The following is a 27596-nucleotide window of genomic DNA, read 5'->3' as shown; positions in this document are numbered from 1 at the left end:
ATGGCATTTTTTCCACCGCACGCCCCTGCCGCGAGTTACCATCAGATACCGTCGCAACATCCTCGCGAATTTTACGTTGATACTCGTGGAACGATACCCGACGAAAGTCGAGACGGAAACGCGGGCGCTGCCAATCCATTCCTATGGATGTGCTGGCAGAAAGCGAGTAGAAGGAAAAGTTTGGTAGCCGTTGCGTGCGGAAAAAAGGAGGACTGGTGCTACATAATTTATCGATAGATTGTTTCGTAAAGGCTCGACGGAGTCGCGTGTGTATGGGTGGGTTATCGAGTGAGGGTTAGGTTGGGCTAAGTTGTCTCGTCGGGTGGTTCGGCGTTGAGGCGCAGGAACAAGCACGCCAGGACAAACGGACGGACGTGGGACGACGGACGGACGTACCTTAGCGGGGAAGGACTTCCAGGTCTTTAAACGGGCTAGTTTCTCGTGAGACACTGATCGACGAACAACCGAGAGAGATCGTGGTTCGCAAATTACCACCGAGGCTCAGCCTAGATTCTCAAATCAGGTAAGAGAAATTATTATTCGAGCACGATTGTATCCTTGTTAGGTTAACCAGTCCTCGATTGCAAGGATCCTGGACCGTATTTTGCGACGTCGATGTCATGGAAATAAATCGAAGCCGTTTCGAAGTATCGTCTCGTGTATTGGTCCCCTCGTAATATTTCACGCGACCAATCGAAATCGTTTAATTACGAACAGCACGGATCGTATTGCGTGCGACGTGATTTCAATTCTGCCCACTTCGGTTCGGTGTCGTTCCACGGAAAAGTCTAGATTCTGTGACCCGTATTCGCGGTAGATAAAGTCGGTAAAGGATCTTCGACTGGTTTTTACGTCATCTTTTGCCTCTTACGGTCGAGTCGAAATATCGAAACGAGAAGAAATTCGTTTTTCCGTGATATACGTGCTTTATCGTGAAATTCCGTAAGTGTGACGTGACATTTCTCTCTCAGCCCGATAAAATGAAACGTAATAGAGATTCTAGTGTCTTCCTGCGTGGTAACGAACGGTTCAATGATTTTCTTTGAAAAATGTCGCGCAACGTGAAATAAAAAGTTGTCGAACGAATTCTTCGATCGTTGTGTCGAGATATTTTATGTAGTCGGTGAATTTTGGAAAATGAAAAATATTTTTTGCCAAGGATATTGTAATCATTGACTACGTGTTCAGCTATGGCATCGATGAATAGCACTGCTTATGCAATTCGTAGCTGGAGCAACTCGATAATTTGTTTTTAAATGGTTTCAGTGCGCCGATTCAAATTATTAGTGCAATCACCCGCAATAGTAATTGGAGGCAAACATCCATAGACGTATAGAATACTTGCACAATACCTAGTTACACAGTTAAAAGTGCACTCTCCATCCACGTTCGTTGTGACGGCCCTGTAATCCGAAGACTTCCAACGTCACGTTTCCTTTTACTGCGTATCAAAATTATTTATTTATTTTCGTCTTCGAATTATCGATAAAGTAAATAAAATTCTTTTATATATTGGCATCGGTATTTTCATTTGCTTTATTTATTGTTTAGCAGTGCTGCATGAGACAGGGGAGCAATAGGATAATGAGTAATACAATAGTGTATTGAACGACTGAAATGTACCTAAGAGATACTTGAAGACCACAAGAGGAAAACACGATGAGTCACGTTTATTTTTTTTTTTTTTAAATATTCAAATATTATTCCAATTTTTTAATATTTTTCAATATTTTATTCACCAGCATTGTATCAAATCAAAGGTGGATTTATTTTATTTTGTGATTAATTATTATTAATCATTCTCTTGGACATTTATCTAACTTCATAAACTTGTCAATTTTTTCCTGTATCATTAGCTTTTCGAATAATCGTTCATTATTTTTTGATATCTATTAAATTGTCAGTAAATTTCTTTAAGTACCTTCAATTTTTCCAACTAATAATTCTGTCTTGTATATCTGCTTTTAGCTTTTCGATAACAGAAAAATCAAAAAATCAGCAAAGGTGATCTCATGTTTTTCCTTTGTGGTCTTCTCGCTGGTGTTATTTTACAGCATTAGAAAAATTGGAGGAAATTCGAAAATGATATTTACATGCTCTTTGGGATAACACGGGAAACATAGGTGCGCTTCTGACTCATTCCTGTTGAAATTTCGCTCGATAGACGCGATACGATATCGTGAAAGAACCTTTGAAGTTTTATGCCTATGTTTAAACACAGAATTCGTGGCGTCGATCGTCAATTGATTATATCGACTGTACCACCCATTCTGTTGGCACTTAAATCGCTTTTAATCTCGGTTTTCTAACGTGACTTTCGAAATCCGAGAATATTTTACATTATCGTCACGAATAGACGTCCTAAATCGCTAACTGAAAGAACCACTGTGAAACGCTACTTTCTTCGATATGAGAACGCGTAAGTAATGCTTATAGCTTCATTCGAATCGAACAGACTTTCGATATTAGAATTCGACATCTTATATAAATCCACGAAAATAATCGTGTTCCGAATCGATAATAAATTTATTCCCAATTGGTACAAATACTATTGATCGTATCATTGGTAAATGGAAAGATAGTATTAGTGCTGTCATGCCTCCCAGGCACGTTAGCCATATACAGGTTGATATAGGTTAGAAGTAACTAGGAAAAGTAAAGTAACTAGAAGTGACCAAATTAAATTGTTAATAGTAAACAATAACTAGAAGGACGCCTTTAATGTAATGTATATATAAATTTAATTTCTAGTAACGAATCTAGTATCTTTAGAAATGTCGGTTTTTCATACCTGTCATCGAGTAATCGCTGTACGTCCAATGAAATATCAAGTGATAAATTACATTCTCCCATTCTGTATTTCACTACATAAAACTCGTGCACGTGGAATGTTAATATGCATCAATTTTTACATAAACATCACTTTAATATAATTGAATAGGAAATACTGTATTTACATATTTTAAATACTCAATCTCTGTATATTTCTAATATTCTCTTCAATTTTCTTCTTTTGATTTTCTTATATTATCTACAATCGCATATACAAACTGCTTCTTAAATATTACAAATTCACTAGCCGATGAGTAAAGACATAGAAATATGGTGGAAATTCCCTAGACATTGATACTATAGCTCTGCAGATACATTATTCCTAAAGTCAAGTCTGACTGTCAGATTTTCAAAGCACGAAAGCAAGGTATATTTGCTCTGCGATTACTCTTTCTCAGACAAGGTATGGACGTTGCAATTTTTACAAACAATTTCAGCTCTATCAGAAAGAAATCTCACTGACGTAGAACTCATGACGCTAGTAAATAGGTTAGCACTCAGGAAGCGTTGATGCGTTCCCGATAACTACGCCCACGTGACAATTGCACATCGACACTGCAGGTGACACGAAGATGCTGTTATAAGATAAAACAACAACACCCGTACATACGCTGCTCCGCCATTGTTATCAGTCGTTACCCCCAATCCGTCTTTCCGTTTTGTCCGTAACAAAAGTCGTAAATATGCCAAACGCACGCGAGAAATGTCTGCCAGAAAATAGGGGATTAAAGTTGTCCTGGACGATGAGCTAGAACACTACCGCCATAGAATCCACGGAACTTGAGAATACGATATTGATAGTTGGTATAGAAGTTATCTTTACGATTAATAACGATAGACAGACAAAACCATACAGCAAGGAAAAAGTCTAGTATCGATTCGGGTAAATTCCTTATGTGTAACCTTCGTCGTGTCGGTTTAAAGAAATATTGGAATAGAGATAAAAGTATTAAAAAATAAAAGAAGAAATATTAGCAACACTTTATAGATACAGGTCGATGTAGGATCACGAAATACACGATACACGTGCGGGGTATTATGTGCCATTTTCTCTGAGACTTCTAGGAACAGTAATAAAGTTACGTTCCTATATTCTAGGGATCACTAGGGTTCTTGGTACAGTGTGATATATGAGGTTCGACGTATGTACTGCGACATTTTTGGTAGAGAATAACATTTTATTGTTTCCTAAAGTGGAATCAACACGTCGATTTTACACGTGTACGTAGAATTGTTTTTAACAAACGATTGTTTATTTGAAAATACAGGTTTATATAGTTAAAGAGATAGGAATAGGGAGTGAAAGTAGAAATTTATTTTATATATAAATTAAACTGATTCTATCAAATATTTTAGATGATAACGATAAAAGAAAATGGAAGGTTAGATACGTATAAAAATTTATTTAAACAATTCATGGTTGAGGATGATTGAAGATACACTTTATCTTGCACAAATAAGTGTCCTATTTTGCAGCATTATTTAGTAACAAAGCTTCAAATGCAGGTTTTGGACACTTTCCAACAAGCATTATTAGTGCAAGCATATTATTTACTGACCATTTATCTGGAAATGTAGTATGAAGTAAGAAATTACACACTGATTGACATTAAATAAAATAATATATTTTCTGACAGTACTATGTAGTTAACATATTTTTTTTAGTTAATAAAAGAAGTTAATTTTAATCTAGTATAATCTTAAAAGTAAGAAACATTTTATCCATGAAATATACTAACCAAATCAACAAAAATTGTAGAAATAAATAAATAGTGGTTTTCAAACCAAATAAATTTTTTAATAAATATATTAAATTATACTGCACAGTATAAAAATTGCACAAACTACATAAATAGAGCAAAAACATTATCTCATTGACTGTTACTATATCTTTTATGTCACACTATGACTCTTCCACTCTTACAAACTGATATGGGGTATTAGTATGAGCACTCTGAATCAATCTAATGAAAGTAATTCAACACAACTACAATTTATCAATCACACAACAATTTTGACGTAACCACAATTTCCAAACACTATTTATAATAGTTACATCTTGTATTTCTTGATAGCTCAATTTACATAGCCCCTACCAAAGGATCTAGTTTCGTCATACCAACACATGCAGCCGGTAATAGGGTTTAAGTATCTTCTTTGTTGCTATACGTTGCAACACGACTAAAAGTTTTAACGTGTTATATTCATTCGTTGACCTGAATGCAGTTCGTTTGAATTATGTTTGCGTTAGACACGGTATCGATCGCGTGCAATTGAAAATAACGAAAATTAGCGTGCGCGCGTGCTAACTGTCATAACCGTTAAATAAATTAATTCGTCACCGGTATTCCCTCGCAAGAGTGATTCACACTGCTGCCACTTCCTGAGAAACAAAATTTCCATGCCGTTGAATTTATTTCCATGCGATTACGAACGTTCCGATATCGAGACTGCTGCGCCAAGTTTTGAGGTTATGAAGAAGATCGAGAGTCCTCCGAAAATCTGATCGTTCGCGAGATGGAAGGTTGGATTTTTCTGAAACGAAATGATCGCTTTAATTGGTTTACTTATCTAGGCCGTGGACAAATTCTTACCCCTTAAGTCTCGCATCTCGAATAGCTGCCGCCTACGCTGAGATCATTACTTAACAAGCGTGATCCTTTTCGACTATTTAGGGAACTTAGTGGACCTAAAATTAGAGAATCAAATAAAATGGTTGCGAAAAATTTTATACGGAATTATAATACGATTAATTGGACTGCTAACATTGTTAACCAAATGTTTCACCAATGAAGGTTGTGATTAAATACAGTATTCGAATAGGTTATTTTAACGAATATCACATTTTTAACGTGTAATTGATTTCAGTGATATTTATACAAATTCCATAAAAATTTATAGAAATTAAAAACTTCTAGAATCCCTGTACATAATTATATTTATATTTATCATTATTATTATTTTTTCGCAAAATTAAAAAATTGTAATACCTGATAATAATATTTTAAAAAATATTATGAATGCAAAATATTACATTTTTTAATTTTTGAATGGGATAATAATTTTTCAGAATAACTAATTTCACACAAATGCTCTGATATATTATTTATAAACAGAAATATATAATTTATACAAATTATATTATAACTGAAGAATACAGGATATTCTACTGTATCCCGATGGACAAATCTGATCTGGTTTCCTAAATCTCATTTTAAATTTAGAAGACTAATCACAATACTGTGCAAGATGTTTCATAAAAACCCGGAATTATGTAACGCATTGTATGCAAAACGCTTAATTCGTTATTTAAATTACCGTATATTTAATCATCAGTGGATTCATTGCGCTGTTATCATTCTTATTATTATTCCATATATTACTATTCTATGTTTAATTAGGTAATTACTCGGTTAAACATTCTTGCGTAACGATATTTGTTTACGTGCCTCGAAACCATGTTTACACATCGAGAGACATCTATGACAGATATTAACAGCGAGCATCTAATCCAACGGACAGTAGTTCAGGGTTAAGTTCCAATGCCGATCGAAAAATGGCGTGGCGAGACGTTTCTCGCGTTATACCCACGCACGATGGCTCGAATCCGGTAATGGCCCGCGTGACACTCGTTCTAAAGGTGTTGCAAGTTTTTTATGACGCGTGCACTCATTAGCAAGTTAACTTAACCGTATTACACGATGTGCATCCGTGTGCATATAAACGGCGGAGTCGAACACGCTCACCGGGTCGGATCAATAACTTCAGGAATGGGCACTTGCCGAGTCGTACAGACACGCTGTGTATGACCTGTTTCCCGGTCTCTCTAGAAAATGGGAACGGAAGACTTTGATGTACCAGCAGCTATCTTCCGAAAGTCTTTACCGTTCGTGTTTTAGGAATTAGCTCCGAGCGCCGAGCAGATTTGACGTGTGGCGACATCTTTGATTAAACTAGAGATTAAGTAGAATTGAATTAAGGAACACTGTTATCCGAATATCTGTTATTAAAATGTTTCGTTATTTTAGTGTTTTATTATATTTATTGGTATAAACTCCGTGTATATTTCTTGATTTAATGCAATTGGAAATCTTATTGTCGTATAAGTTAGTAGAATATTAATATTACGTGGATGAATATCTTATGTAGGTAACGTAATGGATACAGAGTGGCAAAGAGAAATAAGAGACACTTTAGCAGCTAGAAATAGTAGAGATGTCGCGAAAGTCGCGAAAGTGTACAACGTCGAATGCATTTGCATCTTTGAGGCGTTTTACGTCAAAAAAAGGTCGTTTAAGCGGTTTTAGGCACAAATGGGAACGGAGTTTAATGTAACGTGACATATTAAAACATTTGTGGGATGTAAGAAAGAAATAAGTATACGATCCATAAGCATCTAAAATAAATATTGAATTTATAATGCATAATATGTTTTTTGATTTTATAATTTGTATTTTTGGCTAATATTCCTTTTGCAGTATACCGTGATTGTTATAAATAATAAGAACTGTTCTTTTATTCACGAACTTCTTCATCCAGAGGGAATTAATTTCGAGGTTAATTTCACCTGGATTTTACTATATATGGAATGTGGATCAGGAAACAATAAGAAATTAAAAGAAACTGCGACTTTCGATACCCAGGTGCCATGATTAAAATATTTTTAGAATTTTTTATACTTTCTACCACTAGATAAATGTTAGTCTTGGTAATTTAGAAACTACTGTCATTCACCGTTCCTCATTAAAGATTTACTGTTTCGTTTCACTTCCTGGTAGGGAGATTGGAATCGATATAACGTCGATATGAAAAGTAAAAATACCGTAATCGATAGAGGAATTTCCACGTGGAAACTTCTGAAACATTTAAACGACATCGCAGTTTCTTTCATAAAAGTTATCAGTCCAACGTGAATTTATTTAAATATCTGATTTTATATAAATACGAAAGAAATATGCAAAAGGTAAAGGTTAACATACTGCAAAATTCTTTTTATAATTGCTCAACGTTAATTTTAATAATTATTAGTTTTCCTCGTTTTATTACCTGCAGTATCGAATTTTAATTACTTACGTAAATACGTTTTGAACAGGGTTACCGAACAATAATAGAAGGAATAAAGCAAATTTGATTGGACTAAATGTGACAAAGGGGGTACGATGAATAAATCAAGGAATAGATAGGCAAACAAAGAACGAAATTCTCAGTCGACAAGGTTATCCCATCAATCGCAAGGAGGTAATTACAATAGGGTTAAATGAGTTGTTTTCGAAGGGTGCAGTTATTTCTGACCATCAGATAGCTCGATCACGTGTTCGCTGAAACGAAGTTCACACGAAATTCTCGCTTGTATAGATTCAGAAAATTCTGAGGGAAGTCGTATGCAGATGGAAAGGGCGTAAAAGGATGGTCGACGATATTTGCGTGAATACATGTAAGAAGCAATGGAATAAAGAAAGCAGTAGATGCTTTAACTGATAAATATGTCTGGAGGTTACTCGAAGGTTATAGGTTATGTTATCATGTAAGAACGGCCACGACACGTTACCCACGTATTTTAATTAAACGCAGACTTGGTCATGCTATAACGAACTCGGAACGAAATTCAGTCTTAGGCTAACGTACTTCTTTATTTAGATTCAACAAAGAAATTACAACTAATTGATCAAAGAGGTTATGCTGTCAGCACACGTTATCAGTCGGAAGTCGACTATTAGATTAACCTAATTTATTGCATGAAATTTAAACATATCAAATGTTTATATGATACCGTAAACTAAATAGTAGATAAATAGTAACAACAATAATAATAATAATAATAATAATAATAATGCAAGATATATACATACATAGCGATGTTAAGATTAAAATATCTTTTAAACAAATGATTTTTCAATACATATAGCCTAGTACTTTTTCGTAGAAAATAGCAGGCTGTATAAAATATATTAATAAATATTTGGTTCCATTTAAAAAATTAAAATTGACCTTCGCATAACCTCCATCTAAAAAAAGTTACTTATACCAATTTAGGTCTCTCTTAAGACCATACTAATTTGTCTAAACCATTTCTTCAGCGAGTAATTTATATTCCTAAATTAAAATTAGGGTTTTACATATGTTTCTATATTAACATTAATATAATTTATTACCCTCGTACTCGTATATCCATTCATTTATCTCAAATTGAAAATTGAAAATTCGCAAAAAGAAGTGATTAATAATTAAAAATACAAATTAATAATTAAAAATACAAATTAATCTTTAAATTACAGTATACATAAAAAATTGATATTTAATAGATTGGTAGGTGTAATGGAGTTATAAAGGAATAAAACGTGCTCGCGTGTAAGACGTATTTTCTTAAAGAAAGTATGCTAATGTCGTAATCAGTTAAATCAGAAATGCGTTACTTCAATTATTAGTCCTTCGCACGAAGCAGTCATGGTTTCGTGATACCTACGGAAATATATTTACCAAGGTTAGCCATTGCCACTGGTATACGTAGAAATGTGATCCTCCTGTGTCTACAGTCGGAATGGTTGCGTGCGTTTCATCCTCTATATCCCTAAAAACTTTTCACCGTCTTTCTTCTCTCGTTCTTTTTTCCCTTTTTTCTTTTTCTGTTCCTCGCCAACGAGCCTTTCACGCCTGAAACACTTGATTACATTCCAACGTTGAAAAAACTTTCCTTTCCTGTAACTAACGACTTAATTAATTAACTTAATATACGCTAATATATACAAACAAATGTATAAAAATAATTTTCTATACAGAAGAAGAGTAAGAAGAAAAATAACAATTTTTAGACATTTTATATGAAAGAAAATTAATTATAAAAATTACTAAATCAGGCATAATATAATCACTCGAGTGATCATTTTTGTACTATTTTTAATTAATGATTTTGGTATTCTGTTTCTTACGTTTTGAGAATTTTTTATGTTGTCAAAAATAATCTTGGTAATCTTCCCATTGAAATAGGATAGAAATTATAGTATGATAAGATAGAATGTTATAATAAAATCGAATATTTATTAAATGATGAATCTAGTAGTCTATTATTAAATATAAAATACGGAGTATAGTGTTTGTGATAATAATGGAAGTGCAGAAGGAATGGAAAGAAGAATTTTTGCAAATATTCGAATTTTTTTATATTAAAAAAATATTACAAAAATATTTAATCAGAAATACACAATTATTTTGAAATACAACCATAATTTCTTTTTTAGTTATTTTAGTTGTATTTAAAAATAATCGTGTATTTCTAATTAAATATTTCCGTTGTAAAATATTTTTGTAATATTTTTGGAATATAGAAAATTCGAATATTTGTTAAAAAAATGTAAGACAATAATTATAATAACTATGTTTCTATCACCCAGTTAAGAGTATCACTATAACCATTATTTTCTCTATTACCAGGAATTGTAAACAAGGAATCAAAAAATCGAGATCATCTAGCACGTTGAAATTCACAGTAATAATAGTGGCACTAAAAATTTACACTAAAAATAAATCGTCTCCAAGTACAATGCTATGATCACGTTACTTAGCAAATAGCTGTATTTTTAGGCACGGTATATAGCGTTATAATTCCTAATTGAACAGTACAAGCTGTTGCACGCACCGTAAGTATCAAAACAGGTAGAAATAACAATCAGGCAAATTGCACCCTTAATTGTTGAATTATTCACAGGAACTGGTAGTTTGAACTTTCAACTACTCGATCTTTCAACACGCTGCCACATGCATAGGAACTGTATTTACTATACTTAGATGTTTACGTCTTACATGAACGCGTCAAATATTCGGGCATCTTTCCAAAATCTTCCAAAATAATTGGAAAAATTATCCTCTATTTTCTGTGCGGAAAATAGAATATTTTCCAGGATTACTAAAAAATCCTGGTAATCCTGAAATAAAAATGTAACACAATTTTTATATAATTTTCCATTGAGATTATTCACATATTACAAAAGTCTTAATTTAATAAATAATTATTAATAATTAAATAAACACTGTTAAGTAGTGATTCGCAAAATTTGCAAAAATTATTTGAGATCTTCTATAGTAATACTAATTAACTCTCCTATACGTGATTCTATCATAATTGCAAGTATGTCAAAATTCAAAATAAAATCCTGAGATTTATCTCATGGAAAAGAGAAAGAAAGAGGATAGTATAGCAATCGTGATTATTGTATGCAACTGCATAAACTTCGAAATGTACCTGATTCAAATTTCCAGCCATGTTTACACGCTCGAATTTCGAGCGAGGCTTCCACAGTTTTGGAAGAATGCCGAACGAAGCTAATTATTAATACCACCGAAGTAGCACACTGATAAATGATTCTATGAAACAAGCTTCTTCAGTCATCGTACGCATTCAAATGCGATGATTCACGCATCAAGAGTAGCGTCTTTCATTCAATGCGTTTCATTAGACACAACGTAGACCAAGGGTATCAGCACTTGCGTAGAGTTTTGTGTCCTCTTTCATGGAAAATGACCGCCGTTGGTACGCAGGTTTATGGAGAAATATCTCGCGAGAGGTGACGAGATCGGCCGATCGTCGTAAACGTTAATCGCTTATGAACCAAGTGAGAATGGACTCGCAGGGGACCCCAAGAAACGCGGCCGAATCTCCTTCGGACCGCGAGCCGACTGTGGTAAGCCAGCATATCACGAAAGATGTTGAAGCACCTTCGAAGTACGTCATCCCGTCGACGATTTTCATTTTTGCCAATTTTACCGATTAAAAAATTAAAAAACAAAAAGAACGTGAAATTAAATTTTATCATGAAAAATTTTTGCAATATTTTTCTTGGCGCTGCTGAATTATTTTATGAGTTCCTAAACAATTGACCAAGTACATCCTCTGGTCGATGACTTTTATTTTCGTGAATTTTACCGATTAAGAAATTAAATAAAAAAATGTAAAATTAAATTTTACCATGAAAAATTTTTACCAATATTTTTTCTTGGGGTTGCTGAATTATTTTATGAATTCCTAAACAATTGACCAGGGAAATCTAAGAAAAAGGTCTGACTTGGATGATCTGAGAAATTATCAAGATGTTTTAAGTAATATATTGTTTGAATATAGTTACGTGTATTTTTCTTTATTACCTAATATTATCTGAGATATGGGTATTGTCAATGATATTTTATTAGTGGTCCTATTTTATTCAAATTTTAAGGGATTTTATGAATAACATAATATTTGACGAGTAATTTAATGACGAATAGTGTTATTTATAATACTGTACACTTTGCTTGAATTTACGTATAAGTCAAATGGAGTACCAGTAATATGAATATTGGAATATTCTCATGAAAGCACTTTTACAAAACGCACGAGCCTTTTCAGGACACCCAAAAAGCAACCCATGAATGAGAAGCCACTTTGACCTTTCTAACGCATACGTGTCAATACATCCTCGCCAAACGACCTTCACGAAATACCATAACAAATAATAATCATGGAACAAGAAAGATGTCCATTGCAATTTTCGCGAGATTACATTTCTAACCTCCAAACTTGATAAGAGTACTTACGCGTCGCACTGAGAAGGGATCCAAGATGGCGTATCACTCGACGGAAGTGTCTGCCACGTTGCGTCATTCCAAAAGTCTCGTGCTTGCAACACACTCGTGCAAACGGTCTCAACAAGCCTTTCGAATGTTTTCACCGATGAATACCGGGAATAAACGAGGGTAAACAGCCGAGAGTTCTGAGGGGAGGCTACTGCTGTAGGTCACGCCAGCCTGAAATACCTGAATCGCGATGGATGTCGATGGTATACTATAATCATTCGTGGTTTAATCCCATAACGAGTGAAGAAAGTCGAACGGTGGCAGGCACGGTAAATACGAATCTTCGAAACGTCACCGGTTTGCATTATAGGCTGATCGATGGGCTCAGGGCCAATATCGACTACCCAAATTTCCCATGCAGGGTACGACTTTCCGTTCGTACCCTCCTCATCGAATATATCGCAGCCTATTACGAACGTCTCTATCGGAAATTATCGGGAATAAGAAAATTAATTAACAATAACGCGAAAAATTGCATTGCGAACATTTCCATTGGAAAATTATTTGGAACGATGTAGGATAGAATAGATGCGACTATAATGGTGTTATTGCAATCGTGAAGTGTATTGTACGAATATTTATATTTTTATATAAATAATATATTATTATATTATTGGAAATAGGAAGATTAATTGCTCATAACGAAATGCAAAGTAGGATTATGGTAGGATTTCAATTGAGAAATTGTTTGGAATGACGTAGGCTTCTATTGGGGGCCCAGAAATGACTGAGAATGGGAAAATTAGTAATAATGGGACAAAAGAATAAGTTTGTTAAAATTTTAATTCAGAAATTATTGGGAACCATGTGAGTCTTAATTACAATTTCGGAAAAGAGGAACAAACGTGATAGTAATATCTCCATCTACACTTAAACCTCAATATAAGTATATAAATACGCATAAATCGAGTGAAGTAGAAACTGGAAAGAGATAACGAAGTTAAATAAAAATTAACGAAAACAAAACTGAAAGTAATTAACACGTTAAACACCACGCGGGTTCCTAGGGACCCTAGGGACGCTAGGCTTTCCGTTCAGGCCTCGCCGGACTGTACGGCCCGGAAGGGCCCGCATGAGGGCTAATACGGATCGGCACGTAAAACCGGCATGACGTTTAACCGTTTGTGTCCCAAGCAGCGCGATTGCGCTGTTCAGATTTCATGTCGAAAAAACCCAGCACATTTCGAGCGTTCTCGACAGCTGACGGTGCGTCACCGACTGTCGAAGCGCTATCATGCCACTTGGTCATTCATCGCCATAATATAAACGAAGCGCTATCGCGCTGCTTGGGATACCTCGACAGTGTTGTTTCAAAACCCCCTGAGACTCAAACGGTTAACGTATTAACAGTCAAATGACTTGATCCAAACAAATCCCAACACCGAATGAAAGAACTCGCTTATTAAACGTCCCCCATTCGACCCCCATTTTATATCAACCCCCAGCACAAAATTCCACACGGTAATTCCCATCGACCGCGAATTTCCGCGAGTAAAATAAATTATTCCGTAGGTGAAATCAAACCCGCCATTACCATCTGTGTATCGGGCGAGACCGCAAGGTCCACCTGGATTACCAAGACACCCGGTAAATAATGGTCCCATAGGACAGCCACGAGCAGGAGGACCACAGCAGCAAATCCGTTTCGATAATCGACCACCATTCGGGCCTAACAATCCCGGCCAGTACGTGCAGCTCCGACCCTACGGCCCTCCGAGACCACCCGGCGGTACGTTTCCTCAGAAACCACCGCAACAGGGTCAACATCCGCCTATCATTTTGAATCCACGTTTTCCACAATCGCCTGTCCAACGTCCCGGTCCTCAACTCGGACCCAGACAGTCGCATCCTGGAAGCTATCCAACGCAGAGGCCACCGGGCAACGTGCAACGGCCTCCGCAGCCAAGACCGGATCACCCAAACGCGTACCAGCTGTCGCGTAATCCCGAGGTTCTATCACGGTCGCACGAAATCGTGCAACAGAGGCAGTTGCAACGCAATGAATCGTTGTTAAACATAGCGCAACAGAGCTCGCAGTCGAAGAGGGAAGACAAGAAGCCAACGCTACCGCGCATAGTAGTCGACAAGATGGCGGACGTCGACAGCTCGAAGAAGCTTCAGCAGTTCGAGAACGCGGTCTCGAAGGAGAAGTCCGAGTTACGGGAGAACACCGAGAACGACGACGACGATGACGTCGTGATGGATCAAAAATCGTCAAGGACCAACGGAGACCTCACCAGTCAGCAGAGTTTCATCGAGTCCAAGTTGAAGAACGACGCGAAGAGACCAGAGACAGCTACTATAAACGGGAAGATCGATGTCAAGCCTGATGCGACTATGGACAAGCTAGGTCAGAAGATCAACGACGTTGCTGGGAACCTGAGTGATAAGCCTGTTAAAGACTCCAAAGTGACAGAGAGCGATAACAGGTTGTCCACCTTGAAGGCAGATGAAGAGACTCGTAAGGAAGTGGACAAAGGCAAGCAGTTGGAGGAGCCAGAGAAGAAGCTGCTGGAGGATCAAACTCAGAAGGAGAACCCGAAGAAAGAGGATGAAGCAAAAGCACCGACAAAGCCAGACACGAATTCTTCGGTCACTCCAGCTGCCAAAGAAGAGAAAGCCACGAAACCAGGTGACGCCAGTGTAGCTACTGCACCTGAACTAGCTACCAAGGTGCAAGCAGAGTCTGAACAGAAGGAACAGACTTCAAACGCGACGTCAACGTCTCCGGAGAAGCCAAGTACGACCACGCCGACAAAATTAGGCGAAGACAATGGCCAACGAGTACAGGCCCAGCCTAAATCTCCGGAGAAACCGGCAGAAAAGTCTGCAGAGAAGTCTCCAGAGAAAGCAGCAGAAAAATCTGCAGAGAATGCAATAGAAAAATCTGCAAAGAATGCAATAGAAAAATCTGCAGAGAAGTCTCCAGAGAAATTTGAAGAGACATGTCCTGAGAAGACGAGTCAGGATAAAACGCAGGAGGATCAGAAAACGTCCAAGTCTCCAGAAAAAAGCCACGCACCTGTAGAACCTAGTCAAACTAAGAAAGAACCCGCGCCAGAAGCCCAGTCCCCAGAAAAATTAGATAACGCTAAGACTGACACGACGAAAGAGAAAAGCGAAACGTCAAAGACCCCACCGTCCACGCCAGAGGAGGATCCCCACGCGAAGCAAGAATCCACGCCAGCAGAAGTAGGTGAGCCTAAAAATGAAAGTAAACAGACCCAGGAGAAAGAGGAGTCTAAACCACTGTCTGTGTCAGAAACAAAACCAGACAGTTCCACAAAGGAGATGAAAGAAGACACAAAGGAAGCAGAATTAAAGCCATCTAAGGAGTTAGATAAGCCGCAAACGACCACAGAGACAAGCGAAGACAAGAGCAAGACAGAACCCAGTGAAGTGTCCAAGTCTCCAGAGAAGTCAGAGGAGAAAGAAAAGCCATCGGATCCTAGTCATTCTCTCAAGGAGAAAGAGTTGAGCGATCCGTCTTCCAAGTCTCCGAAGAAATCGGATTCCAACGAAGAATCTAGTACCAATGTCTCGGAAGCACCTGATCTCACGCAAGACCCTTCGCGAACCACCGCGAGTCCACCTGCTTCTGAGAAGGAAGCAGGCAAGACTCAAGAGTCATCAGCATCGAAGGATGAAGGCAAGGTCGTGGAAACGGTTCTATCTCCTCCAAAGTCTCCAGAAGAGGGTGTGAAAGGTTTCGACAATGGGCAACAAAGATCGTTGTCGATCAAGTCTCCACCAGCTCAGGATCTCCACTCGCCTGTTTCGCCAAAATCGCCCAAGTCTCCAAAGTCTCCAAAATCTCCTAAGTCTCCCAAGTCTCCCAAGTCTCCAAAATCTCCCAAGTCTCCCAAGTCTCCCAAGTCTCCCAAGTCTCCAAAGTCTCCCAAGTCACCGAAATCACCTGTGGAAGACAAGAAAGAGGAGGAAATCCAGAAAACTGAGCAGAAGAAAGATGAGAAAATGGTGCCAGAGACGAAAACTTCGTCCAAATCGGCTACGACTAAAGCTCAGCGTGCAACCACTGCGATTAAGTCGGATGAGAAGTCAGGAAAGAAGACTTCGACGATTCCAGGTTCTTATTTACGATTAACATTGGAACTACCGAGTCGATTGATTCCAGATCTGTTGCTTTTCAGATTGCTGGAATCGCGCAGTTGAAAATATCGATTTTGGAAAAATTAATTTTGGCTTTTGTTGGGATGAATTGATAATTATACATGGTCAGTCATGAAAAGTGACGATCCGAAGTAATATGATAAAATGAATCAAATATTTACTGCGTTGAAAAAATGTTTAGAATAGAGGTCAGAGAATTTGGAAGAAGATATTCGGTGGTATAATTGGTTTTGTGTTATTTGTCTTTTTGTCGTTGTGATAATTTCGTTAGATACAGAATAATTTATTTGAGAATATCTCAGTTTTTATTATTTATTACTTTTATTATTATCAGTTTTAGAATCTACTTAGTATTATATTTTTCATCCAAAATTTGGGAAGAAAATCTGGACATTACATTTAAAAAAATGTTATTAATCTCCATAAAAAGAAAAGAAAGCAAAAATAAAATGGATTATACTACCGAATGTTCACATGACTCACCCTGTATATACTGAATTATTTTCAGTTCATTAGAATAGTTCTAATAACAGGAGTAGTTCTGGTGTTAAAACAAATTTTGATGAAAACGGTGAAAGTGAATGTATTAAAAAGATATAATGATATTATATTCTTAAGTTCAAAATAGATTTGAAAAATTAAAACAGTGGAATATAATATTTCACTTTCTATTTAAATTCGAAGATTTTACTGAGATTTTGCTTCACGACTGCTGCAATTTAATACTTTGATGCTTGCTTAAATGTAACGAGGAAGTCATGTCGTTTCTGTTTTTGTATTTGCAGAGGTCGAAAATGGCAGTGTAACGAATGAATCGGTTCAATCCAATGCGGTGAGTCTCCTCATTTTATGTACACAGGGTGCCCTATATCTAGCAACGATAATACAATTAGGTGATTCTACGTGAAAAATTAAATCGAAAATAAAGAATAAAATTTTTTCATTCGAAGCTTCGTTGTCGAGAAAATCGGCCTCGAATATTTACTGCGTATGCTCGTATACTGACGATCCATCCGCCATTGTTATAGCTGCGCGCCATAAGCACACGCGCATCCGCTGAATATTCAAAGCCGATTTTCTCGATAACGAAGCTTCGAACGAAAAAATTTTATTCTTCATTTTCGATTTAATTTTTCATGTAGAATCACCCCATCCTCGATTGTACTATCGTTGTTGGCACACCCTGTATGTTCTTACGTATTTTTGTAAATCGTGGAGTTGGCAATATGACGAGATAAATGGGTAATTTTCGCAGGAACCAACCACGAATGGCGTTGGAGACTCACCAACGAAGAAGTCATCCTCTAAATCAAAGGAAGCCGACAAAAGGTCGACAGCCGGATCACCCGTGAAATCGCCAAGTAAGTCCGTCAAATCGTTGCCACGAACTCCAGAAACTCCCTCGTCGACAGCCGGCCAGGAGAAGAAGAGTAAGTAGCATTGAAATTTTTATACAAATTCATCTCGACTTTATTTTACATTCGAATTAATTTCTTTGCAAATTTATCGCTAAGAAGCTTCACTTGCTTCGTATCGAGCATTTTTATTTTAATCTCATATAAGAAATCAAGCTTTTCTTTGTGTAATTTTCATGTGAAAGAAATCTGTAGATAATTTATTTAGTAAACAATTTATCCGAAGGAAAAATCGGACTTTGAAAGTTTTTGGCTTTTACGAGCTTCTTCAGAGAGGTCTGGAGAATATGAGAAAATTGAGGGTTAGCGATCACACGGGACAGTGACTTTGACTTTGTAAGCTTTGTGACTTTGAGTTCTTTAAATTGAAGTTTGTAGATAAAAAAGTCTGGAAAATATAGTTCGACCTACGTAACACTGATTGTGAGTATATTTTCAACCATTTTTCAACATTTTATGCGATACAACGAATTTGAAATTGTAATGAGTACTTATTAGATCGTAGATATCTTCTTTGTTCGTACTTTAATTTCTTATTATCTTGTCCAAATTAGTCATACATCGTTGAAATAATTCGTATTTGTTTTTTAGTATAATTGCTAAATGATATAAATATCTCCCTGCTAATTTCTGTATCGATTTGCATTAATTTGGTTTAATTGCAAGTTAATTTTATGCAAGTAAAGTGTTGTTTATATTAGTATTTACATAAACTTATTTCGTTACCTGTCCTATTCGTATAATAAGCTATTATTCGAATTTATTTGATAATCGGATAACAACAAACATTTATACGAATATAAGGTAAGAGAATGAAAGATTATGAATATATCGCTTACGAAGACTAAATATTTTTACATAATTGTTATTATAGAATATTTCATACTTTTCTAAATAAAATTTAATATAAACGTGACTTTATTGCTCAAGGCAAATTATCAGATAAAATTAGAATACAAGGAAAAATGAATTGCGAAGATGATAATCATCCATAAGCAAATTACTAGTTTCTATGTGTATCTACGTGTATCTATCATCTGAAGAACATTCTGTACATCCATCATAATTTATAATCACCGTATCCATTTGAATGCGACTCTTTATCATTTTATTACTTATTATTTCTACAAATCAATGATTCAAAATAATTTTTTCTAATTCAAATGAAATTATTATATATAAATTTAATAAATACAATATCATTTCTTGTCCGAGTTCTTAAACTTTAAAAATATAAATTCGGCTATTATTTTACGCTATGAAAAATAATACGAATTTTTTGTAATAATAAAGAACTATCGTTTGACGATACTATTTAACCATCCTTGTAAAAGCATGTATTTATAATTGCTATTAAATCACACAGAACTGCCTATGAACAAAATTCAAGTGGGATCAGCGCCATCTCCAAACCTGAAGACAGTTCGGTCGAAAATTGGCTCGTTGGAAAACGCAAGTTACAAGCCAGGTGGTGGGAAAGTGAAAATAGAGAACAGGAAGCTTGACTTCAGCAAGGCACAGCCGAAGATCGCTGCGAAAAATGAGAAATACACACCCAGTGGTGGCGATAAAAAGGTTTACTTTTTAATTTAAAAAATTAAAAAGTTCAACATTATTTCATCTTTCTTACCAACATTCCTTGTCATTTAATCACAATTATGGAAAAGACATTTATAAATGAGTTCACTTATTGTTATAACTTATAGTACTTCAGACAATCAATCATTTCTTTTCTGTGTTTGCAATGAATTCATTCTTTTCCTTTATTTGAACTGATATTATAATGGTCACAGATAAGACTCAGCATAGACCATGTAGAAAGAGATTATTCAATTACATACAATTGTTAAATTAATATTTGATTAGATAAATGGTATTATGTAACATAAAATATTTCTCTTGCCTATTTTATATATGAATATTTCTCAATTTCTTCCTTTATACTAAATTACACTCTGCTGAGTAGTATTCCATTTTGTGAGACACTTAATATGTCATAGTACCAGTTGTTCTGGCAAATATCCTGAAACATATACTAATGTGGTGTATAATGTGTGACCACATGTTTGATAATATAATTGAACCACTCATAAGTCATAATAATGAACTTTACTTTTAGAATCCTTTAAAATTTTTCTTCTAAAACAGTGAATAGTGCAGAAGATCTTGCATATCCTTACTGTCCATGTGTTTGTCCCTTTCCATATGTATGTGGCGCCATCTGTGGCACAAAACTTCAAATGCGTTCAATTACCACTGGTTAAGTAGCCAATTTTAAATTTTGATCTCGTCGTTTAAAAATTATCTTTCAAAAATATCTTACAGATCGCTCAAGTTAAGCTCCAATGGAATGCCAAACCGAAAGTCGGATCACTAGAAAACGCAACGTACAAGCCTGGTGGTGGTGACAAGAAAATAGAGACAGTGAAGCTTGACTTCAAGGACAAAGCGAAACCAAAAGTTGGCTCTAAGGATAATGCTAAACACATTCCCGGCGGTGGTGGCGTTAAAGTAAGAGTTTCACTTTGAAATATGCCTTCATAGGAATGCTGGATACTTTTAGAAGCATAGATAAGTTCAATGAACCTTTTATCTGCGTTTGAAAATTACCTTAGTGATCTTGTAATTTGATTCATAGTTTTATGCCACATTAATTATCTATTTAATTCATAATAATAGCAAAACAGTTCTTATTCCAATTTATTTAATAATTCATAATTTATTTAAAAAATATATATAAGTTCGTTTATATTATACAATTTCATGTGCAAAGTGTTCGATATAATTGCTAATAAAATAATCTATATAACGAGCCATTTATATTGAGTCAAATAAGAAAATTCAAATACAATGAAATTTAAAAAAAAATTATTTTAATATACAATTTAATATATTACATTGACTATATTTTTATATAAATTAGGAAACAATATAAATGAAATTTATTAATATTTTTATTCATGTGTTTGTTTTTTTAAAACTTTTAACTAAAAGTTAATGAAAACTATTACAAAAAGAGATGTATTTGCAATTTTAAATGTGCTTTCCCAAATTTTCGAGTCATTTGTTATCATGTGGTCCATTATATTTTCGCTTGATCTGTTACCCGTTTGTAGTGTTTGTTATTACTGTAGTAATAAATCATTTTTCTAACTAAATGCTTGCTTTTTCATTCAACATGTATCGTGTTCGTGGTGGAATAGTAACATAATGCTCATTTCGTTCATACGCCACGAGAATGATAGTTCGACCAAATGGACAATTATTTATTTCAATTTTAAATAAGTCGTTGCATGTAGAATGTTAATATAGACTTGCATTTACATCGAAAACTCGATATTATTACAAAAATTAGTGTTTTCGAAATTTGCAGAAAACAAGAATTCTAGCATCAAGAAAAATGATTATATTTTACAAAATATGTGTAAAACAAATAGTTTTTCCCTCTGGATCTAGCAATACTTACAACTATTATTCCAAATTTTTTCTTTCATAAATATACAGGGTGATAAACAAGAAGACTCCAATTTTTAAGGTCTTATAGTACTTACCAAGGATTAAGGAAAAGATTACATTAACATAAATTCCCAAAACAATATTTTCAGTGTAAGATATTAATTTTATATCTCTTTATTAAAATGCTCAGTGAACTTAATTTACACATTTACAATTTCTTTTGAAAAAGAAAAAAGAAAATTTTGTATCTCTCTATAATTTTTTCTATACAGTGATAATCTTTATTTATATTTATTGTGCTGCTAAAGAGAAAGACTTAAGTTATAATTAAATACAATTTATTTTACAATAATTTATTTTACAAACAAATACTGTAAGCCCTTAAACTGTTAGAACCTTATTCTTTGACAAACTATATATAACAGTAACATTGTTTTCAAAAAAGAAAACTTATATGAAAAATCAGAATTACCTGTGCCTATAATGATTAACTAAAATAATTATCAAATATACTTAATGCCATTTCTCTGTCAATTCGTCTTTTTGCTTGATGCAAAGAAATCTTGAGTATATAACAAAGTATTTTTTTCAAATGTGGACCACTTGCGGATCTCCCTGACTGGAAACAAAGACATACAACCCTCTGCTCTAGTGTACAACTGCCCTTTGTTGTTGCATGTATTGTCACCCATCATTATTAACAAGTCATTATTGTTTGTTGGTATTCAGTCATCGGCAACACCACCTAAGACGCCACAGGATACAAACAACGACGTAAGTATATCAAATAATTTCACGACTCGATAATCCTAGTTATCCTCTCAGGAACTAGCCTAGCTACTCATTATCGAAACCAAAACCCACAACATAATCTGGATCAAAAAATCGCAAAATTATAAAGGGAGTAACTGATTGATTCAGTTAACATCGTGACTGTCCTTTTGTTTGTTTAAACTAATATTTATCGCTTTTATCGATTATCAATAATATGAAGCAAGTTAAATTAAGTTCATTCGAACTTAAATATTCTTTCTTCCTCTTTTTAGCAGTAAGTGAATACGTGAATAAGTTTGAAGAGATTAAAGCATGTTCTTGCATGTTTTAAGATTAGTATAAATGTCTAACATGAAAGTCAAATCTTTAGATTAGAAAGCACTACAAGAAGAAACTTGTACCTGAATTAAAAATAAATTTGTAAATCAACACAGTATCTTAGTCAATCTTTTTGTACTGTTATAAAGCACATATGAGAAGGTTCTTTAACATATCTCTAAAGTGCTCTTGTCCTGAAGTATTCTTAAAGTATTCTTATCATTTAAGTCCTAAGAGCTCGCCAAAGATTTGAAATCATTTCCAGAATATTTTCATCATATCTCCAACATTTCTATCATTCGCATCCAAAAAAACTCAGTTGAACATTTGAAATCATTCCCAGAACCTCTTTATCATTCCTCCAAGTCTCTCATTTTCCACACTTTAAGAAATTTAAGAAATTATGTTCACACTCCATGTGATACTGCTAATCTACCAATTAAGTAGCTTCATGAGATCAATTTGCACATGTTTCCAAAGTAAGGGTTCTATTTCCAAAAGAGTTGGTTCACTTCCAATCTGTACCACGATTTCCAAATTACTCTTATTACAGTAAATCTCCCAAAGCTCCATAGTTGTACAGCTGCAACATAACAGTATAATAAGCTTTAGCTACTAACAAGCTATCTATACATAAAATAAAATTGATAAATAAAATAACTAAAATTCTCATCATGATATTTCTACACTGTCCATCTACTTACATTTTCTTATGGTGAATACTAGACAATAATAAATGTTTCAATGTTACTTTCAGATCCAAACGCAAAAGTTGGACATTAAGGCTGAGAGTAAAATTGGTTCCTTGGATAATGTGAAGCATAAGCCAGGTGGTGGTGATAAGAAAATTTTCAACGACAGGGAATATCTTCGACAAACTGGTTCAAATGTAGAGAGCCTCTGTGGCAGTGGATCACAGGTATGTTCCATCATTAGAAATCTCGAGAATCGATTATGTTTTACGTTATTTTTGAATGAAATATAATATTCATAAATAGAGATTCAAATGATCGAAATCATCAAAAATCATCAAAAATTTTTTTTAAAAAAATTTTCTTGGTTTTATATTTCCAAATTTGATATCTTTCTTTCTTTTTTCTCGAGATTATTCGTCGTGTCACGTTTGTTTGCACCATTTGTCACGAAAAAGCTTGACAACACGCGTTGCATGCTTCTCTGCAATTTTTTATCCAATATTTATAATTTTCTACTCTGTGACAAAGAATCATTATCAAAATGGACTACGACAGTTTCTTTGTTCCAACTTCTATTTCTCATTCCCAACAGTTTTATGAAAATGACGATGCAAAGTGATTAAATAATAATTTTTACATCACATTTGTACTTTGCGGCATAATTGAGAAGCAAAGTGATTTTCTCACGTAATTTCAATGGAAAGGTTATCTTATCTGTATCTTTCTATATTATTAGTTATATTTCATTAGGCTCGCGGTAATTTCGCAGAATTATTGTTACAAGAAAGTATTTTGTAATTATAGTGATAAAGAAGGTATAAATAATTTAAGAGTTGAATAAATAAATTTGATGATCGCTTAACCCTTTGGGGCATATTCTCAATTGTTTTTATATCAGTATGAATAATCACTATTTTTATAAAAAGTGATTGCATGAAAATCTTATCGAAATGAAACACAAAAATTTTGCAATGAAAAAGAACCTTGTCGATATCTTTTAAGGGATCGAGTAAACAACAATTTAAAAATAATATTTTTTACTATTCCTTTGTAAAGATATATGCATAATAAATTTCAAGGTATAAGATTAAAATTTATAATTTTTATATTATAAAAGAAATAAGTAGATAAATAACATACATAAATACTATAGCATTTAGTATATTTTAAATATAAGAGTTGATAAATAAATAAATAAATACTTTTCTTATTAGAGAAATAATAGATATCATACGTACTTTTTTACATCAAAGAACTTATTTAAATATAATTTGTTAATAATGGATGTTTATGCACATACATATTTTTATAAGATGAGACCTAGACAAAATTTTTATCTTTATAAAATTCTATATTATTTATTAAACTCTCGAACAAAAATATGAATAATAATAATGTTCACAGGCAGTGTACATATTGCTAAGTAATTGAGTAAAAATCCTAATATGCATACTTGAAAATATCATGGGAAGAATTACATCGAAACGAAGTGCATATACGAATACATTACGAATTAAATGAAATTTAGAAAAGTAAAATTACTGAGAAACCAGTAGAAGTTAAATAACGCTGCAGCAGTAAATTTAAATATGCCGCCATCACGCGTGATGTTGCACTATAAATATATTTAGAATTATAAATTAATTTTAACTGATAAAGTTTATCGATTAACTGCAGCTAATATACACAAATATATTTACAGTTTATTACAATTTAAATTACGATTACAACATATTGACAATACAAATTTTAATATATTTAATATGTTTACATACCTTACATAGCGGCGTTGCCGTAGATTATATTTCACATATTTCACTTGCACGTTTAAAAATATTTCAAGCGCATAAACATCCGCAGTCTAATAATTATTTTAACACGTTCACGGCATTAGAAAGCCTCAAAACACTCCAATTAATAGGGTCAAGAATTTAAGAAAATTGCTTTTAAATATCATGCTTTTTATCACGTATTATTATTAATTAAGATGAATACAAAAGATTCTTCTTTCGTCGGAGTCACTGATAATTGATTGTTGATTAGGTAGTCCTTGACCTTACGTTAGCCGTGCGAAGACGTAGTAATCCATCAAAAGCTGTTACAGATAATCCACTCATAACACGAAAATCTGCACTGTGCTATGCAAAAGCCATGTTCGCAAAGCACGTGTTATATGAGGGTTATCCATAATAGTTACGTTAGGAAGACGTTACCCGACCCCCTTAATACGATATCGACCGACATCGTACGTACAGTCCATGATCTATGATGAATCAGCGGTGAATGCAATCACGCTTTCGTCCAAAGACCAAAGCCTCGTATGCCTCAAAGGTTTATCGTGACCCAGACTAGCACGACCTTGCAAGGTCTAAACACTGAGGTTAACGGGCCACCTTAATCCTGTGTGTTGTGCCCGCAGAGCCCTGTGCCCCCTGGCACGGTCGCCGCCGGCAAGAACGGTCTGCCAACATCGGACGAGAACCTCAACCAGGAATGCTAGATCACGAAAACTCAACCGCTAGACCCGATTCCCTTGTCATTTGTGTCTGATTAATCATCCGTAATCTATTCTTCCCCGACGATCGAATCGAAGGGCAATACTGACCCTACTAACTCATTGGAGTCGTCCTAAACACGAGCGTTCGAATCAATTTTCATCGATGGCGCTCTCTGGTGGTTGTCGACCTTAACGATTGATCGCGCACAGATCGATCGGTCAAGGCTCGACACCAGACGATCGTTTCGCGTGAACGATGACCGAGAGATTTTTCACGTGCCATACGGGGAAACGTTCTTTTCGCACAGAGCCATGGCGTTTGATCGATGAAACCAAGTGCGAACGGAGTGAAGGGGGCGCTTGATTCTTCCTCGTCGCGTGTGCCCTTGCACGATCGATAACGCGTACGATTCGCGTAGGTAACACGGCAAATAATTTTCTCCATCCCGTTGACGCATTTATATCCATGGAGCCATCATACGGATAACTCGCGACACTTTTTCAGATTGTAAAAATGTGTTGAACGCACGCTAGATGGAACTCGAATGATGCTAATCGTACCATTGTATACCTGTAACTATCCGACACATCGAAACAGTTTACCGATTATTACACGCCTGATTCCTTCAATTTTTATAAATGTACGAAATACAGCGCTGGCTTATCACGAACCTAATTATTAGAGCGATAAGACGAATTAATCAATAAAAGGATGGAAAGCTTCCTTTGATCGTGACCCGCAGAAATATGTACGACGATAATAGTGCAAAACGCTGTGCAATTGTCTGCTATATACATTGCTGTCTAATTGTCCACCGCAATGAATGACATTTTAAAACTCGAACTCGTTTCTCAAAGGGACATTTTTCCGATCTGAAAAGGAAATGCAGTATAATAACGTGATACGCTTAAGTTGTTAGACGAATGAATTCTCATTTTTCGCTATCATCTGGAACACTGTCTTCACTTTGGCATGGCGAATAGAATTACATGGAAATAGAATTGTACGAAATCAGATGATATCAGGCTCGCTGTTCGAATCGATTGACATTGTAACTCACAGACCGAGAGTAGGCGTATTTTGGTTAAACCCGAGAGAACAAGGTAACGCAACTTTTCAGGCTATGGTGTAAATAGCTAATCGTTGTACTAAATGAGGCTTTGAATGTGCTATAATAACGAAACGAGATACAGTAGAATTTTCAGTATACGAATTTATTGCTATACACAAATGATAATTAAAGTAGAGCGATGAAAATAAGCCAATATTGGTTTTGTGAAAGGCAGCTAAAATCAGATCAATCATTTTGACTAGTTTAGTAGTTTAGTGTGAATATGTTGGATTGCATTCAATTATTTTTACTTTAAAATTATGTAAACATCGCTTATAATAATATGTTGTAATACTACATATATTTCAGCGTTATATATTTTTACGATTTCGGTATGAATTTTTCCATTTTTTAATTTCTAAAATGTTTTGTTTATTGGTTATGTTCATTACGCGCGAAATATTCACGTGTATGTCAATTTCACACTGAAGTAAAGAGGGAAGTATATCGTTCGCATAATAGAATACTTCAATGATGAAATATTTACTAATATATTAAAATGTTTGAATAATATATTTCCAAATAATGCAGGTTCTACTGTATAACGTTTATCAATAAATCATTTTTAAACATGATATTGATATTAACTCGTAGGCATAACTTATACGATCACATGGATTCGACTTTAGCTTTTTCATGATGCATTTGCGAATGCTGCAATATTACAGTTCGAATAAAATGGAGACAATTACAGTAGGATGTTGATAACTCGCTAAAATTAAACTATAGAAAAGAATTTAATCGCCTAAATCTTAAATTAAAC

The 27596-nt window shown here is 34.8% G+C and overlaps 1 protein-coding gene across 1 annotated transcript; it reads left to right on the top strand.

Annotated features, from left to right (window-relative positions):
* LOC108546409 (neurofilament heavy polypeptide) lies at nt 1–27100 on the top strand. Its single transcript, XM_017898467.1, has 10 exons — nt 1–166; nt 447–523; nt 13948–16522; nt 17352–17398; nt 17822–17996; nt 19348–19556; nt 20307–20492; nt 22167–22211; nt 23287–23448; nt 25644–27100. The coding sequence occupies exons 1-10, from the start codon at nt 1–3 to the stop codon at nt 25722–25724; spliced, it is 3723 nt and encodes a 1240-aa protein (XP_017753956.1). The 3' UTR covers nt 25725–27100.
* The last annotated feature ends 496 nt before the right edge of the window (nt 27101–27596 follow it).

This window comes from Eufriesea mexicana, unplaced genomic scaffold, assembly GCF_001483705.2.
Source record: "Eufriesea mexicana isolate 0111107269 unplaced genomic scaffold, ASM148370v2 scaffold710, whole genome shotgun sequence".
In the NCBI taxonomy this organism is placed as follows: domain Eukaryota; kingdom Metazoa; phylum Arthropoda; class Insecta; order Hymenoptera; family Apidae; genus Eufriesea; species Eufriesea mexicana.
The sequence above is the reverse complement of the archived record's forward strand: the minus strand, read 5'-3'. Positions and strand labels throughout refer to the sequence as shown.